General features: G+C 57.8%; 1 protein-coding gene across 1 annotated transcript; it reads right to left on the reverse strand.

The window, feature by feature from the left end:
* Positions 1-378: 378 nt before the first annotated feature.
* Positions 379-11,212, reverse strand: CLEC3B (C-type lectin domain family 3 member B). Its single transcript, XM_007531438.3, has 3 exons — positions 11,049-11,212; positions 6,716-6,814; positions 379-844 (listed from the first exon to the last, which is right to left on the reverse strand). Exons 1-3 carry the CDS (start codon positions 11,155-11,157, stop codon positions 444-446), a joined length of 609 nt encoding a protein of 202 aa, XP_007531500.1. The 5' UTR covers positions 11,158-11,212; the 3' UTR covers positions 379-443.
* Positions 11,213-17,929: the final 6,717 nt, after the last annotated feature.

The following is a 17,929-nucleotide window of genomic DNA, read 5'->3' on the forward strand; positions in this document are numbered from 1 at the left end:
CGCCCTTACACCTGCACCCCTGCACTGCTGCATCCCCGCCCCTGCACCCCGCCCCCTACACGATGGCGAACTGGCAAGTGTAGGGCAGCCCGTCCCCCTGCAACCCCGCACCCCGCACCCGCACCCCGCCCCCGCACCCTGCCCCTACACGATGGCGAACTGGCAGGTGTAGGGCAGCCCGTTCCCCTGCACCCCTGCACCCCTGCACCCCTGCACCCGCCCCTACACGATGGCGAACTGGCAGGTGTAGGGCAGCCCGTTCCCCTGCACCCCTGCACCCCTGCACCCGCCCCTACACGATGGCGAACTGGCAGGTGTAGGGCAGCCCGTTCCCCTGCACCCCTGCACCCCTGCACCCGCCCCTACACGATGGCGAACTGGCAGGTGTAGGGCAGCCCGTTCCCCTGCACCCCTGCACCCGCCCCTGCACCCGCCCCCTGCCCCTACACGATGGCGAACTGGCAGGTGTAGGGCAGCGGGTCCCGGCAGCGCCGGTCGAACCAGCGACCCCCGGACGCGGCTGCCAGGGCGGCGCAGTTCTCCGCGGGGCCGCCGTCGGGCTGCGCCGTGAGCTCCGTCTCCCAGTTGCGGAAGGTGGCGGCGCCCCCCGCGGGGTCCACCCAGGCGCCCTCGGCCGCCAGGTCGCTGAGCCCCAGCCACACCTCGGCGTCGGCGCGCAGGCTGCGGCGCACGTAGTCCAGCAGCGCCTCGTTGTCGGCCGCCGAGCCCGGGGTGCCCAGGGTGCCGCCCCGCGAGATGCAGTCCTCGCTCGCCTCGTGGAACGGCCGCGCCTGCGCCACCGCCAGGAAGCACTTGAGGTGCACCTTGGTGCCCTGCAGACAGACTGGGGACGGGGGGGACAGACGGGCGGACAGGGGCACGTCAGGGGGCAGCCAGTGCACCTTGGTGCCCTGCAGACAGACTGGGGACGGGGGGACAGACGGGCGGACAGGGGCACGTCAGGGGGCAGCCAGTGCACCTTGGTGCCCTGCAGACAGACTGGGGACAGGGGGACAGACGGGCGGACAGGGGCAGGTCAGGGGGCAGCCAGTGCACCTTGGTGCCCTGCAGACAGACTGGGGACGGGGGGGACAGACGGGCGGACAGGGGCAGGTCAGGGGGCAGCCAGTGCACCTTGGTGCCCTGCAGACAGACTGGGGACGGGGGGGACAGACGGGCGGACAGGGGCAGGTCAGGGGGCAGCCAGTGCACCTTGGTGCCCTGCAGACAGACTGGGGACGGGGGGGACAGACGGGCGGACAGGGGCAGGTCAGGGGGCAGCCAGTGCACCTTGGTGCCCTGCAGACAGACTGGGGACGTGGGGGACAGACGGGCGGACAGGGGCAGGTCAGGGGGCAGCCAGTGCACCTTGGTGCCCTGCAGACAGACTGGGGACGGGGGGGACAGACGGGCGGACAGGGGCAGGTCAGGGGGCAGCCAGTGCACCTTGGTGCCCTGCAGACAGACTGGGGACGGGGGGGACAGACGGGCGGACAGGGGCAGGTCAGGGGGCAGCCAGTGCACCTTGGTGCCCTGCAGACAGACTGGGGACGGGGGGGACAGACGGGTGGACAGGGGCAGGTCAGGGGGCAGCCAGTGCACCTTGGTGCCCTGCAGACAGACTGGGGACGGGGGGGACAGACGGGCGGACAGGGGCAGGTCAGGGGGCAGCCAGTGCACCTTGGTGCCCTGCAGACAGACTGGGGACGGGGGGGACAGACGGGCGGACAGGGGCAGGTCAGGGGGCAGCCAGTGCACCTTGGTGCCCTGCAGACAGACTGGGGACGGGGGGGACAGACGGGCGGACAGGGGCAGGTCAGGGGGCAGCCAGTGCACCTTGGTGCCCTGCAGACAGACTGGGGACGGGGGGACAGACGGCCGGACAGGGGCAGGTCAGGGGGCAGCCAGTGCACCTTGGTGCCCTGCAGACAGACTGGGGACAGGGGGACAGACGGGCGGACAGGGGCAGGTCAGGGGGCAGCCAGTGCACCTTGGTGCCCTGCAGACAGACTGGGGACGGGGGGGACAGACGGGCGGACAGGGGCAGGTCAGGGGGCAGCCAGTGCACCTTGGTGCCCTGCAGACAGACTGGGGACGGGGGGACAGACGGGCGGACAGGGGCACGTCAGGGGGCAGCCAGTGCACCTTGGTGCCCTGCAGACAGACTGGGGACAGGGGGACAGACGGGCGGACAGGGGCAGGTCAGGGGGCAGCCAGTGCACCTTGGTGCCCTGCAGACAGACTGGGGACGGGGGGGACAGACGGGCGGACAGGGGCAGGTCAGGGGGCAGCCAGTGCACCTTGGTGCCCTGCAGACAGACTGGGGACGGGGGGGACAGACGGGCGGACAGGGGCAGGTCAGGGGGCAGCCAGTGCACCTTGGTGCCCTGCAGACAGACTGGGGACGGGGGGGACAGACGGGCGGACAGGGGCAGGTCAGGGGGCAGCCAGTGCACCTTGGTGCCCTGCAGACAGACTGGGGACGGGGGGGACAGACGGGCGGACAGGGGCAGGTCAGGGGGCAGCCAGTGCACCTTGGTGCCCTGCAGACAGACTGGGGACGGGGGGGACAGACGGGCGGACAGGGGCAGGTCAGGGGGCAGCCAGTGCACCTTGGTGCCCTGCAGACAGACTGGGGACGGGGGGGACAGACGGGCGGACAGGGGCAGGTCAGGGGGCAGCCAGTGCACCTTGGTGCCCTGCAGACAGACTGGGGACGGGGGGACAGACGGCCGGACAGGGGCAGGTCAGGGGGCAGCCAGTGCACCTTGGTGCCCTGCAGACAGACTGGGGACAGGGGGACAGACGGGCGGACAGGGGCAGGTCAGGGGGCAGCCAGTGCACCTTGGTGCCCTGCAGACAGACTGGGGACGGGGGGGACAGACGGGCGGACAGGGGCAGGTCAGGGGGCAGCCAGTGCACCTTGGTGCCCTGCAGACAGACTGGGGACGGGGGGACAGACGGGCGGACAGGGGCACGTCAGGGGGCAGCCAGTGCACCTTGGTGCCCTGCAGACAGACTGGGGACAGGGGGACAGACGGGCGGACAGGGGCAGGTCAGGGGGCAGCCAGTGCACCTTGGTGCCCTGCAGACAGACTGGGGACGGGGGGGACAGACGGGCGGACAGGGGCAGGTCAGGGGGCAGCCAGTGCACCTTGGTGCCCTGCAGACAGACTGGGGACGGGGGGGACAGACGGGCGGACAGGGGCAGGTCAGGGGGCAGCCAGTGCACCTTGGTGCCCTGCAGACAGACTGGGGACGGGGGGGACAGACGGGCGGACAGGGGCAGGTCAGGGGGCAGCCAGTGCACCTTGGTGCCCTGCAGACAGACTGGGGACGGGGGGGACAGACGGGCGGACAGGGGCAGGTCAGGGGGCAGCCAGTGCACCTTGGTGCCCTGCAGACAGACTGGGGACGGGGGGGACAGACGGGCGGACAGGGGCAGGTCAGGGGGCAGCCAGTGCACCTTGGTGCCCTGCAGACAGACTGGGGACGGGGGGGACAGACGGGCGGACAGGGGCAGGTCAGGGGGCAGCCAGTGCACCTTGGTGCCCTGCAGACAGACTGGGGACGGGGGGACAGACGGCCGGACAGGGGCAGGTCAGGGGGCAGCCAGTGCACCTTGGTGCCCTGCAGACAGACTGGGGACAGGGGGACAGACGGGCGGACAGGGGCAGGTCAGGGGGCAGCCAGTGCACCTTGGTGCCCTGCAGACAGACTGGGGACGGGGGGGACAGACGGGTGGACAGGGGCAGGTCAGGGGGCAGCCAGTGCACCTTGGTGCCCTGCAGACAGACTGGGGACGGGGGGGACAGACGGGCGGACAGGGGCAGGTCAGGGGGCAGCCAGTGCACCTTGGTGCCCTGCAGACAGACTGGGGACGGGGGGGACAGACGGGCGGACAGGGGCAGGTCAGGGGGCAGCCAGTGCACCTTGGTGCCCTGCAGACAGACTGGGGACGGGGGGGACAGACGGGCGGACAGGGGCAGGTCAGGGGGCAGCCAGTGCACCTTGGTGCCCTGCAGACAGACTGGGGACGGGGGGGACAGACGGGCGGACAGGGGCAGGTCAGGGGGCAGCCAGTGCACCTTGGTGCCCTGCAGACAGACTGGGGACGGGGGGGACAGACGGGCGGACAGGGGCAGGTCAGGGGGCAGCCAGTGCACCTTGGTGCCCTGCAGACAGACTGGGGACGGGGGGGACAGACGGGCGGACAGGGGCAGGTCAGGGGGCAGCCAGTGCACCTTGGTGCCCTGCAGACAGACTGGGGACGGGGGGGACAGACGGGCGGACAGGGGCAGGTCAGGGGGCAGCCAGTGCACCTTGGTGCCCTGCAGACAGACTGGGGACAGGGGGACAGACGGGCGGACAGGGGCAGGTCAGGGGGCAGCCAGTGCACCTTGGTGCCCTGCAGACAGACTGAGGACGGGACAGACGGGCGGACAGGGGCTGGTCAGGGGGCAGCCAGTGCACCTTGGTGCCCTGCAGACAGACTGGGGACGGGGGGGACAGACGGGCGGACAGGGGCACGTCAGGGGGCAGCCAGTGCACCTTGGTGCCCTGCAGACAGACTGGGGACGGGGGGACAGACGGGCGGACAGGGGCAGGTCAGGGGGCAGCCAGTGCACCTTGGTGCCCTGCAGACAGACTGGGGACGGGGGGGACAGACGGGCGGACAGGGGCAGGTCAGGGGGCAGCCAGTGCACCTTGGTGCCCTGCAGACAGACTGGGGACGGGGGGGACAGACGGGCGGACAGGGGCAGGTCAGGGGGCAGCCAGTGCACCTTGGTGCCCTGCAGACAGACTGGGGACGGGGGGGACAGACGGGCGGACAGGGGCAGGTCAGGGGGCAGCCAGTGCACCTTGGTGCCCTGCAGACAGACTGGGGACGGGACAGACGGGCGGACAGGGGCTGGTCAGGGGGCAGCCAGTGCACCTTGGTGCCCTGCAGACAGACTGGGGACGGGGACAGTCATGGGGGGGCTGGCAAGACCAAACCACCCCACCACCTTCCAAGCGCTGGCCAGTGGGAGCCCCCAACACGCAGCCCCATTCCCACCTGGCATGCAAACCCACACAGACACAAGGGTGGCCACACACCCCTTCCTGGGTCTTCCGGGTGAGGCAGCTAAGAGGAGTCCACAGAGTCCTCTCAGGTGGGGGCTCCTGGGTGAGGCTGCAATGGCCTTAACACCCCTAAGGTGTCTCACTCACACACACACTCACACTCACACACACAACACACACTCACTCATACACACACAACGCACACACACTCGCACACACATACACACTCACACACACACTCACACACACACTCACACACGCTCACATACACACACACACACTCACACTCAAATGCTCACATACACACTCACACACACTCACACACACACACTCACACACACAACACACACATACACACAACACACACTAACACACACACACTCTCACACACACTCACACACACAACACACACTCACATACACACAACACACACTAACACACACACACTCTCACACACACACTCACACACACATTCACACACACTGACACACACACTCACACACACACACACTCACTCACATACACACACACTCACTCACACACACAACACACACACACACTCACACACACACACACTCACACACACAACACACACTCACACACACACTCACACACACAACACTCACACACACACACACAGTCTTCTGCTCCTGCAGCCTTTTTTTTTTTAATAAAGAAAAGACATGGCTAGGTGCTAGCACACCTGGTTAACCACTCACAGGGGACCCAGGTTCAAGCCCCCAGTCCCCACCTGCAGAGGAGAAGCTTCACAAGTGGTGAAGCAGGGCTGCAGGTGTCTCTGTCTCTCTCCTTCCTATCTTCCCCTCGCCTCTCAATTTCTCTCTGTCTCTATCCATTTATAAATAAATTTAATTTAAAATTATTTTAAAGAGAGAGAGAGAGAGAGAGGAGATTCATGCCCTAAAAGGTGGTGCAGTGAATAAAGCATTGGACTCTCAACCATGAGGTCCTAGGTTCAAGCCCTGGCAACACATGTACCAGAGTGATGTCTGGTTCTTTCTGTCTCCTCCTATCTTTCTCATTAATAAATAAACAAATAAACGAGAGAGAGAGAGCATAAGAGAAAGAGAGAGAGAGAGAACATTCAGCACAACAGTGCCAAATTTTCCTTCCAGCGGTGGGGCCCTGGCTGGAACCTGGGTGCTCACGCGACAAAGCAGCGCACTGACCCAGTGAGCTATCCCGCAGGCCACCTCTTCAGCTCCTTTCCCTGCTTCCCCTCTGTGGCTTCCAGGCTTCTCCCTAACAAATTCACTCCATCTCCGAGTCCACCTGCTCAGGTGTGCCTTCAGCCATGCTCGCTCACAGGCCCTGGAGACCTTCCTGCCCAGAGTTTGGTGCACCTGCAGGGACCCAGGGCTCCAGCCCACCTGCCCACCGAGGCCAAGCAAGTGCCCAACACCTGTCCGGGCCTCCACCAGGGACAGTGCTCCGAGACTGAGCTCTGAGACAGCAGGAGTCCCAGCCAGACGAGCCCACAGGCCACAGACAGGCATGGTTTCTCAGGCCTGCAGGTGCCAGGAGTCTGAGCTGGCCTTCAGAGCCCACTGGGGCCGTGGTGGGGCCAAGTGCGGACGGAGCCCCTGCCCTGCTGCCCCTGCGCCTCCTGCCCGGGCTCTGCGCTCACCCGTCTGCAGGGCCTGCCGCTCCTTCAGCAGAGCCACCTCCTGCGCCAGGCTGTCCAGCTGACTCTTGAGCTCCTCAAACATCTTGGGGCTCACGGCTTCTACGGTGAGGACAGAAGGAAGGAGACGTCACCTGAAGCTGAGCAGAGGCTTGGGGGTGGGGAGTGGGGCTCTGTCTACCACAAGGCGGGAGGGTGAAGAAATGGCTCACTTGGGTAGTACGCTGCCAGCTTCGAGCCAGGCCCCAACACACTGAAGGAACCTTTTAGTGCTGTGGCCTTTCTCCACCTCTCTCTTTCTTTCTCTCCCTCTCCCTCTCTCTCTTCCTCTCTCTGTCACTAAGACAGAAAGGGGGAGGGACAAGGGGAGTCACTACCCTAGACTTTGATATCTAAGTTTTCTCTCTTGGTAGGAAATTTTCTTTTTCTTCTTTTTTGCCTGCACAATTCCACTGTTCCCAATAACCATTATTTTTCTTTCCTCTAGATAAGAGAAATAGACGGGGAGAAGGAGAGACCCTACACTCCCCGCCGTTGCCTGTGTCCTCGCCCACGGAACCCTGTGCTCTCTAGATAGGAGAGAGATAGAGAGATGGAGAGAAGGGGAGACCCTACACTCCCTGTCGTTGCCTGTGTCCTCGCCCACGGAACTGTTCTCTACTGAGAGAGCCACCCAAGGCCCCACTGACAGTTGTCCTTCTGCCCGGAGCCTCTTCCTCTTCCACCACATGCTGCTACTAAAGTGAGCCTGGATTGCTCCGCCAGGGTTGTTGCTAGGAATCAGGGAGGCTGTGGTGAGCTGGGGGGAGGCAGACAGGCCAAGCCTCTAGTCACCCAGCCACCCTTCCCTCCAGAGAAGAGTGGGGCAGCAGATGCAGGCCTAGCCCTCGTGGAGTGCCCTGGTCCCCACCCCTGGCTGAAGGAATATGCACAGCTCAGCTGTGCCCCAGCCAGCCTGGCGTCACGGGCAGGCGTGTATGGACCCGGCAGGCACGCTGCTGTGGTGACCTGGGCAAGCTGCTCACTTCTGGGTCCAGTTTCCTCCTCAGTAAAAAGGGCTTGGCAACAGCCCCACCCCAGCGGACTCTGGAGAAGAGACTAGGAGAAACGCCATGGGGGACCAGAGCCTGGCCTGTAATCAACCACTGGGCCCCAGTAGTGGGCCTTTCCTGTACATAACATCACCACTCCACAGGCTGGGGGCTGAGGCCAGACTGAAGCAGCTTCACCAAGCTAACAGAGGGAGCTGGCTGGCCCTGGCCCACAGGGCTCCAGACGTGCCCACAGCCCCTATGGGTGGCGCACAGACTCTATGGAGCCCTGCCGAGCACTGGCTCCATTGGATTCTGGCAGGTAGGGAATGTCTTTCCCTGTGTGTCAGCCGAGCGTCCTGTGGGTAGACCTAGAACCTCCAAACCCCCAAGGATTGGGGAAAGCCTGAGTTCATCTTGGGCTGGAAGGTGAGAGGACACTTAACCTATCAGATGTGCGGAAATCAGCACCCAGATGAACAAGGCCAAAGAATGACCATCTGGTGAAAGCCTGGTCCAGCTATCCTTGCCTTGCTCTGGGCCTCTTGCCTTGGCCGGTCATAGCTGTGCCCAGTCACAGCTCACAAGGCACCACGGGAGGCTGTGCCAGTTCAGCACTCAGCTGAGGCAGCAGATGCCAGCCCCTATCTAGCTCCCAAGTCTTGCCCTGGCCGTACTGGGGACCAGAGAGAGGCGAGTCCTGCTGTAGTTTGTCAGCTGGGTGGGGGACAGTCTAGAATTTCCATAGAGGTGCCTGTGTGTGCAAGGGGCCCTCCAGAGACTGGGGGGCAAGGAGACAACTTCAGGCTCCAGGTGTGTTATTTCATTCAGTGTCCCTTAGACCCCTGATCCCTGTCCAAAGAACTTGTGATGCCCCCGCCCCAGGGAATGCCTCTCCCAGGTGGGGCCACGTTGCCCCTAGAGTCCCAACCTCCAGAGCCCTTCTGCAAGCCTCACCTCTGGCTTTCGCCCCTGGGGCCAGCGGGGGCCACACCTGCCTTGCTCAGATGAGCTCTCAGAGGCACCCGGGCTGTCTCTCCTCCCCTCCGGCTCTTGGGGCCGGACTTGGAGAACTGGACACATGCTGGCCTTTCTTCCTGGGCCACCGCGACTTACTCCGCACCACTCCACGAGCACTAACTGGTCTCTCCTCAGGTGAGAGAAATCCCTGCTCTGAGCTCTGAGCCTCCACACCGCACATGCGCCCCTGCAATTCTCAATCCCGCCTGCAAACAAGGGTTACTGGAGGCTTTTGGGAAAGGCTGGCACTTTATATGCATTAAGTAAACATGCGTTTGCTACAAATCCCCCCTTGCAACGCAAGCATCTTCACAGTGCGGGTTTAGCTTACGCTTTTGCTGGCTCACTTTCTAGACTGAGCCTTGGGGATTTTTTTAACTGTCTCTGCACCAGACTTGTCCAGCTCTTTATTGTGCCTCTGTGTGGCCCCAGGCTGCTGGTGAGCCTTCTTAAACTTCACTTGGCCACACTCACCTAACTACCTGTGCACCGAGGAGGCCCAGAGAGGGGCCTGCGGGCAGCTCACACCCCACACCCTCCCAGCCTTGCCCTCTCTGGGCGCTACCCCTCCAGTGCCCATTCCTTGGCCTGAACTCACATTCTCATCTGGAACCTCTGGGCCCTGTTAGGGTGCAGCCCGGTTCATTACCATGACATTTTGCTAATGTTGTCTCAACACAGCCTGGGGTGACCTCACAGCAGGCAGGGCTCCAAGGGCAGGCCTCGTTGTAGTCAAAGCAACCCATGGACACCCCAAACCTCAGAGGCAGCAGGAGAGCAAGACTGATCCTGTTCAGTTTGAATATATACTTTTTAATTTTGCTTTATTCTAACAAAAGAGAGGGACGTACACATTGGGAGAGAGAGAGAGTGTGAGGCCAGAGCCCTCCTCAGCTCTGGTTTATGGTGGCGCTGGTATTGAACCTGGGAACTAGGAGCCTCAGGCACGAAAGTCTTTTGCAGAATCATTATACTGGAGCAGAGGGTAGATATCATAATGGTTATGCAAACAGACTCTCATTCCTGAGGCTCCAAACCCTCAAGTTCAATCCCCTGCACCACCATAAGCCAGAGCTGAACAGTGCTCTGGTTAGAAAAAAAAGAAAAGAGAAGGAAAAGAAAAGAGAACCATTATACTGTCTCCTCTACTCTAGTTTGAATGTTTTCATTGTCTCAAAGCTGTGATACATGATAGAACAGGGAGTATGCCTCTCTTTCATTTTTTCTTTCTTTCTTTCTTTTTCTTAAAAGAGCACTGCTCAGCTCTGGCTTATGGTGGTGCGGGGGACTGAACCTGGGACTTCGGAGCCTCAGGCATGAGAGCCTCTTTGCAGAACCATGATGCTCTCTGCCCTCTCTTTCATTTTTTCACATGCATCACATATATCCTTTGAGTGGGGGATGACAGGGCAGGAAACTTCACACTGAAATTGTTTATCATCGTAAGAACTTGAAAGAAAATGAAATAAAACAAAACAGAAGCAAGCAAACTGTAAGACTTGTGAGAACCCTGGTGGTTCTCTCTGGGAGGTGGGCGGGTGGGACACAGAACTCTGGTGGTGGGTGTGGTGGTAGTCTACAGTGTAATCTTGCAATCTTGTAAGCCTTACTTCTAATCACAAATTCAAAAAATGAAAAGAAAGAAATTGTGTTCCTTCACCCTGAATGACAAGCTTTCGAGCAAACCCTGCTGTCCCCACTTCCCAGTGAGAAGCCAAGTTCAGATGATAAAGCAGAGCCTCTCAGCTCTCCCCCATGAGAACCTAACAAACCCAGTTCCCATTTCTTCAAAATATTGGTTGAAAAATAAAAACAGAAGGGAAAACACTCAGCAGAACTTGGACTGGGTTTGGTGTACTGCACTAAAGTAAAAGACTGGGGGTGGGGGGGTTTCAGGTCCTGGAAGACAGAGGAGGACCTAGTGGGGGTTGAATTGTTATATGGAAAACTGAGAAATGTTATGCATGTACAGACAAATGTATTTTATTTTACTGTTGACTGTAAACCATTAATTCCCCATAAAGAAATTAATAATGTATATTGGAGCAGGTGAGGGGGCTGCTGTCACTTCAGATGTCACTTCAGATGGAAGGTTCATCTGATTCTAAATCAGGGACCCTTAGAGTTCTGACACCTACTGGGGAGAGTCCCCTGTCCAGCTCCCCCTGCTCCCCAACACCCCAGTCTAGGCTGGAAGGCCCTGGACTTACCCAGGGGGAGAGGAAAGAGCTGAGGCCCAGTGAAGAGGGAGGAAGGCAACCCAGGGAAATGCGGGGAGGCCTTACCTTTCTTGGCATTTGCAACCTTCTTGACCTTGGGGGTTGGCGACTCAGTGGTGACAAGGGTCAGGAGGGAGAAGAGACAGAGGAGCAGATAGGCCCCCCCAAGCTCCATGCTGCTGCTCTGACGGGCTGGCCAGAAAGCTATGGCAGCTGTGGCTTGGGCTGCACATCTTAAGGCAGTGGCTGTGAGGAAACCCTCCCAGACTTGGCTGCGGGGGGGGGGGGGGCCTGCAAAAGGAGGAAGGTCTGAAAGTCACAGAGCTCAGGCAGCAGGGATCACCCGCCAGCTTCCCGGCCCTGCCTTGAAAAATGAAGCCATTGTTTCCGAGGACTCTTTGTAAATTCCATTCTCTTTGTGTTCCAAAAACCTTCAACAACACGCAACAGCCACCCTCTCCCTTGATCCTCTCCATCTTTTCTTCCCCTCCACCTTCTTCCTGTCGGGGAAACCTCCGTTCTGAAGTCAGTGTCTACTGGTTCATTTTATTTTGCTTTTGACCTTTCATCAGTTTGATCACCTTCCATAGTACGCATGGCTGAAATCTCCGGGTATCTGTCTTTCTCCTTCTAAGTGCTTTCACCTCAGTCTGCTTGAGCATGCTCCAATTTGGCCGCCAACGGCAACATCTCGTCTTTATCCAACCATCTATGGCAGGGCACTTCTGTTGTTTCCAGATAGTGGCTACTGGAAATAATGCTCCAGTCAACACTGGGGGGGATATAGCTTTTCAAGCTGGTTTGGTATTTCTTGGTTTTCCTACATTATTATTTTTTTTTTCTGCCTCCAGGGTTATTGCTGGGGCTGGGGCTCGGTGCCTGCACTATGAATCCACTGCTCCTGGAGGCCATTCCCCCCCCTTTTTTTTTTGCCCTTGTTGTTACTGTTGTTGCTGGATAGGACAGAGAGGAGGGGAAGACAGAAAGGGGGAAAGGGGGAGAGGAAGACAGACACCTGCAGACCTGCTTCACCGCTTGTGAAGCGACTCCCCTGCAGGTGGGCTGCAGGGGAACCGGGGGTTCGAACCAGGGTCCTTGCACCAGTCCTAGCACTTCACACCATGTGCGCTTAACCCGCTGCACTACCACCTGGCCTACATTCTTCAGATAAATATCTAGAAGTAGGATTATCAGAGCCTGTGGTAATTCTAGTTCCAGCATCTCCAGGAGACTCCATGTTCTTGCCCAGAATGGTTGTGCCTGTTCACGTTCCCACCGGGCACGCCTGAGGGCTGTGCTTAGTCTGGTACTGACGGCCTCCTGTAAAGGCTCCTCACAGGTGAGAGGCGGTCGCTCTGTGGTTTTGACGTGCATCTATTTCCCTGGCACTCGGTGCTGAGGAGCATCCTGCCTGGTGGGCCCCTGCATGTCCTCTTCAGAGAAGCGTCTGTTCAAACTGTCTGCTCGGTTTCATGGTTTCGACGGGTTGTTTATGTGTTGTTGTTGAGTCTAATAAGTTTCTATCTGCATATTCTCTGGGGTTCGGAAAAACCCACTGTAGTTGTCACAGCAGCAAACATCTGTTGCACCTCAGGCAGGTGCAGGGTCATGCCCGTCACTGTCATCAGCTCGTGGTGGCCTCGTCCCAGCAACCTGAGGGGAATCGTGTCATGCCGTTTTCTCATTGAGGCAACTGAAGTTTCGTGAGGTAGAGCGACTTACCTCAGCTACCCGGCTGCCAGGAGCAGGGCCAGTCTTTGAACTCGAGCAGGGCAACTACAGAACAGCCACACTCTGGGCCCCTTGACCGGGTGACCGGGGCCAACTGCCTGGTCGTCTAGGGTATTTGCTGTGACTCTTCTGCAGCCCCGTCTCTGCGCACCGGCTGCATCTAAGGTTAGTAACTCAGGGAAGCTTCCCTTCCTTAACCTTCCTTTGCTCAGCCATCCTGTCCTGAAATGTAGATGACCACGTGACAGAGGGCAGGTCACGATGCCCCGTGCAATGTCACAGGTGGAGTGGCAAAGGAAGGAATGTCCCCAGAGGGGTGGCCTGGCGGGGGGGTGTCAGGGCTCAGCAGGGTGGAGAGGGAGACCCTGAGGGGAGTGACGGCCATGCGGATGGCCGTGCGTGGAGGACTGGGACCCAAGCAAAGGGACCCACCTGGGGAAGAGGTGATGACAGGTGAGGTCAGTGACCTACGGAGACACCTACCAAATAAAGAATTCCATTCCAAACAGTGTGAGTCAGGCTTCCCGCTGTCAGGGAAGGGGGTTCCAGACACGAGAGACAGAGAAAGGTAGAAGGAATCCTCTGGCGGGGGGCGAAAGCCACGGTGGCCACGAGCAGCTCCAGGGAGCCGTGGGTTGCACCCCTAGTAAGACCGTTCCCCTGTGGCCGACCCCTGAGGCCTCATTTGCTGGGGGGACAACAGTGGGGCGTCCACAGGCACTGCAGTGCTGCTCATGACATCACACACAGGGCCCGTCTTCTCTTGACTAATAATGCCAGAGGCAGAAAGCTCTGAAGGGCACGCTTTAGTTGCCAAGCCTTTCTCTTTCTTTTTCTTCCCTTGACCCCTCCAAAGTTGTTGGAAGTCCAAGTTTTAAAAAACAAGCAAAAAACACGGAGCCCTGGCCACCCCACCCATGTCAGCTTAAGTAACAAGAAAACTTCTGGCCCAAGACGAGCCGCCCTCCACCCGACTATCACCCTGCACAGATGTTTCCTTTTAGCCCCTTGGCCCTGGGTCAGCAGAACGGGGCCGGCCTGTGGAGGCAGAGGGCTTTGCACGCCGTCTTTAAAGGCGAGCCCGTCCCAGGAGCAGCTCTGTCCTCTGTCAAAGCCCAATGTGCCAGTGAGCCTCTACCAAAGCCTCGCTAGAAGGGCTCCTTCTTTGCTGAGGAAGTGGCGTGCAGGACTGTTGTTTCAGGGCACAGCTAAACATCTCCCCAGATATGTGAGTGCACCTTCCACCAAAGTGCTCTCTCTGCACCCAGCAGAATTAAGTTCCTTACCCCATACCCTTTTATTTTATTTTGCCTCCAGGGTTAGCTCTGGGGCTCAGTGCCTGCACTACAAATCCACTGCTCTTGGCAGCCATTTTTTTTTTCTTCCATTTTATTGGATTCGACAGAAATTGAGAGGAAGGAGCAACAGAGAGGGGGAGAGACATACACCTGCAGAGCTGCTTCACCGCTGCAGGTGGGAAGTGGGGGTTCAGACCCGGATCCTTGTGCTTAGTACCATGTGCACTTAACCGCGTACGCCACCACCACCCCTTTTATTACTACACACATCCCCATCTTTTGATATGGTGCCGGGGTGAACTTGAGGCTCAGTGCAAATATTCTACCACTGAACAACCTCCCCAGTCCAGCTTCTCATTCGTTTTGTTTTGTTTTAGAGGGAGAGAAGACACCAAACAGCACTCCACCATTTATGGCGTTTCACTCCCTCTGTCCTTGGTGTACGTGGTGCTGGGCACTGAACCAGGGCTTCACGCACAGACGAAAGCACAGGCTTTCCCACGGGTCCTCGTCCAGTCTTTGATTCTGGGCTTTTATTTTTTTTAACCGGGAGGCGGGAGACACGACCTCGTGGCAGCTTTCTTGTGTCTAAGAATGAGTGGAGCTGAGCAGCTTCTCGTGTTCCTGGGACCTTGTAGGACTCCTTGGGGAAACGCCCACTCAGGTTCTTGGCCGTCTTGTAACTGGCCAGTTGTTTCTTGGCTTCGAGCTCTTGGAGTTCTTTGTGCATCCCGGACAGTGGCCCCTTAGTGGACATCCAGCTTGCAGATATGTCTTCTCACTTCACAGCTTCTCTTCTGACACGGTCCATTGTTTCTGTGGATGTGCAGAATCTTGTTTTCATGTGTCCCAGTGGCTTTTGTTATCAGTGCTCTAGGTGTCGCATCTAAACCGTTATTACCAAGACTCGTGCCAAAGAGAATGGCTCCTATCAATTCCCCTACAGGTGCAGGGTTTCAGACCTTAGATTTCAACATTTAATCTACTTCCCCAAGGACTGGCACCTACTCTGGGACCACTACCCAGATGTTAACCATGGGATGAGCTTCATATTTCCTGCTTTTACTCTTATTTATCTTGAATTATTTTGGTTACACTCCCAGAAGTAAGATTACTGGGTCAGCAGCCATGAACACGCTACAGTTAGGGACAGTACTGATTTATGGTCTACTAGAAGTCTGTATGTGAGACCACTGCCACACAGAGCAAAACAGAGCTGTTAGTAGTCTGAATTTATGGAGAGGGGGCTTTTTTTGGTAGACTTGAATTCTTAGCATTCAGGAGACTAAGGAATCACAGAAAGAGGGGAATGGCATAATGGTTATGCAAGACTTTTGCTCCCACCTGAGGCTCCAAAATCCCAGGTTCAATCCCTTACACCACCATAAACCAGAGTTGAGCAGTGCTTTGATGATCAAAATATCACATAAACAATAAAGCCCACCCAAACATTCTGTAACACTGAATGAATTCCTTCTGCTCCTGCCCCGCCCCAAGCTTTGCGTTGCCTCTTGATGACTTCAGTGTTCTGCTTAATGTTCACTGACTGGCCACTAGAGGGCGCTCTCTGCAGAATGAAGCGGCGGGTTTCGTTGAGACAAGCCTTTGGCAGCCCCTCTCTCTCTCTCTCTCTCTCTCTCTCTCTCTCTCTCTCCAGTGCCTTCTTCCTTATTCTCAGGCATCATCATCAGACATGCCGATAAATACTTCTCCTAGCTCACACCTCTCAAAGTGGCGAGACTTCCAAGGACGGGTGTGGGGTGAGAGGGGCAGGCACAGACACACTCCTCTTCTACATTTCCTATTTTTTTTAAATATTTTTATTATCTTTATTATTTATTGGCTAGAGACAGGCAGAAATTGAGAAGAACGGAGAGGGAGAAAGGGAGAGAGACAGAGAGACACCTGCAGCCCTGCTTCACCACTCATGAAGCTTTCCCCCTGCAGGTGGGGACCAGGGGCTTGAACCCGGGTACTTGTGCACTGTAACATGTGCGCTGAACCAGGTGCGCCCCCACCCGGCCCCCTCTCCTCCATCTTCACTGAAGCTGCTTTGCCGGTCTCTGCACGTGGAAAGCTGGCGTGCAGGAGTCCGGCAGTCTCATGTCTGTGCAGTGTCTTTCACTAGGAAGCCTCAGGCTTCTAGGCCATTCCGATTCTAGCTACATAGCTCACATCCCATCCTGGCAGCCAACCAGCGCAGGACAGGAGAAGCAGCATGCTTGCCTGCAGATAGCCATGGTATCTGTTAGGAAAACCAGGGGAAACAGGGAGAGAGGGAAGGAAGGAAGGAAGGAAGGAAGGAAGGAAGGAAGGAAGGAAGGAAGGGAGGGAGGGAGGGAGGGAGGGAGGGAGGGAGGGAGGGAGGGGGAGGAGGAAGCAGGCAGTTCACCTGGAGAGTGCACTGCTTTGCCATGTGCACAAACCAGGTTTGAGCCAGGGCTCCGATGCATTGGAGAAAGCTTTGATCTGTGGTCTCTCTGCCTTCTTTGGATATATATAAGAATATATATATAGTGGTCTGGGAGGTGGTGCAGTGGATAAAGCATTGGATTCTCAAGCATGAGGTCCCAAGTTCAATCCCCAGCAGCAAATGTACCAGAGTGATATCTGGTTCTTTCTCTCTCTCTCTCTCTCTCCTATCTTTCTCATTGATAAATAAATTAAAATGTCACATATCTATATTAGGAACAAGAAAACAAAATAGCCTGGTTCTCAACAGTGCAGCAGCTCCAAGGAGAGGTAGCTGCTTCTCTCCACAGGGACAGACACAGCCATGGCAGAAAGGGTCGCCCGCCCCAGCCAGGGTCTCAGGAACCAGTCTGCAAAGACTTGAGCTCACACCGTGTTCTTTCCAGGGGCAGTAAATTCCTAACTTCTTACTCTAACTAAAGTGCAGACAGCAAATGCCACAGTGGAGACACTCCTCCATGAATCAGCTCCTTCCCTGGGGCCCCAAAGATTAACTAGAAGTTTCAGTTCCCCTGGAAACAGACCAAAGAGTGTGTGAGAGAGGGAGAGGGAGAGCAAAAGAGAGAGAAAGAGGCAAAGACCGAAGACTGTTCAGCTCATGAACAGACTTAATTCCAGCACACTGCAGTTTCAAAGTACCTTCTGGAGCCATCAAGAATGGCCTTCCTGTCTGTCCTTGAGCATACAGGCAGGGTGAGTCACCACATGACAGCATCTCTAAAGCACTCTGCTTAGTGCTGATAAAACGAGAAAATCTTGCGAAACACCAGGGAGTAGTTATACAACACAAAGCAATTTCAAAACAAGACTAATAAAGGTGGCTCAGGACCAAACAGCTGTGACGTCCCAGACCCGAGGGAGCTCTGCCTGGGCCTCTCGGAGGGAAGGGACAAGCACTGGGCTTCGCGGAGACCCGGGGCTCCCCAGCCAGGTGCAGGGCGAGCGCCTGGCAGAGCCTCCTCCTCCCTCCCTCCCGAGGCTCCGAAGACACACGGCTAGGGAGCACATTGGAGGCGTGATTCTTATTTTTGAAAGTCGGGGCGGAAGGCAAGACAAATGACAGATGCTGACTTAGTCCTCTCCTTCCTTCATTTTCATTGTAACTTCAGTCAGCCTGCCCAGATGAAGAGCTTTCTAACCCTGGAGCCAAGTTGAGGGGCAGGCAGAGAGGACTCACAAAATACACTGTCAGGAGTACTTGCTTGAACCATTTCTAAACAGCACTGTGTTTTCCTGGTTTTCTGCCAGACATTTATTCCAGTCTGTTTACTCTTGATTTGAACTCCTGCTTCAGGAGGCAAATATGTCTCCCCAGGAAAGCCCTGGACTAGGGCTCTCTCCCGAGAAGCAGGCTCAGCCTTGGTGCAACTCACCAGACACGGGTCAAATTCCCTGAGGCCACAGAATGACGCTCTTGTTTAGAGGAACTCAAGCCATATCCCACTA

Source organism: Erinaceus europaeus, chromosome 12 (assembly GCF_950295315.1).
Source record: "Erinaceus europaeus chromosome 12, mEriEur2.1, whole genome shotgun sequence".
Classification (NCBI taxonomy): domain Eukaryota; kingdom Metazoa; phylum Chordata; class Mammalia; order Eulipotyphla; family Erinaceidae; genus Erinaceus; species Erinaceus europaeus.

What these genes read in the sequence shown, in the direction of transcription:
- CLEC3B (XM_007531438.3), bottom strand. Translation starts at nt 11,157, where the DNA reads ATGGAGCTTGGGGGGGCCTATCTGCTCCTCTGTCTCTTCTCCCTCCTG. An exon ending in GGTTGCAAATGCCAAGAAAG is followed by an intron (nt 6,815 to 11,048) that starts GTAAGGCCTCCC and finishes TCCTCACCGTAG; the next exon opens with AAGCCGTGAGCCCCAAGATG. An exon ending in GCGGCAGGCCCTGCAGACGG is followed by an intron (nt 845 to 6,715) that starts GTGAGCGCAGAG and finishes CCCCGTCCCCAG; the next exon opens with TCTGTCTGCAGGGCACCAAG.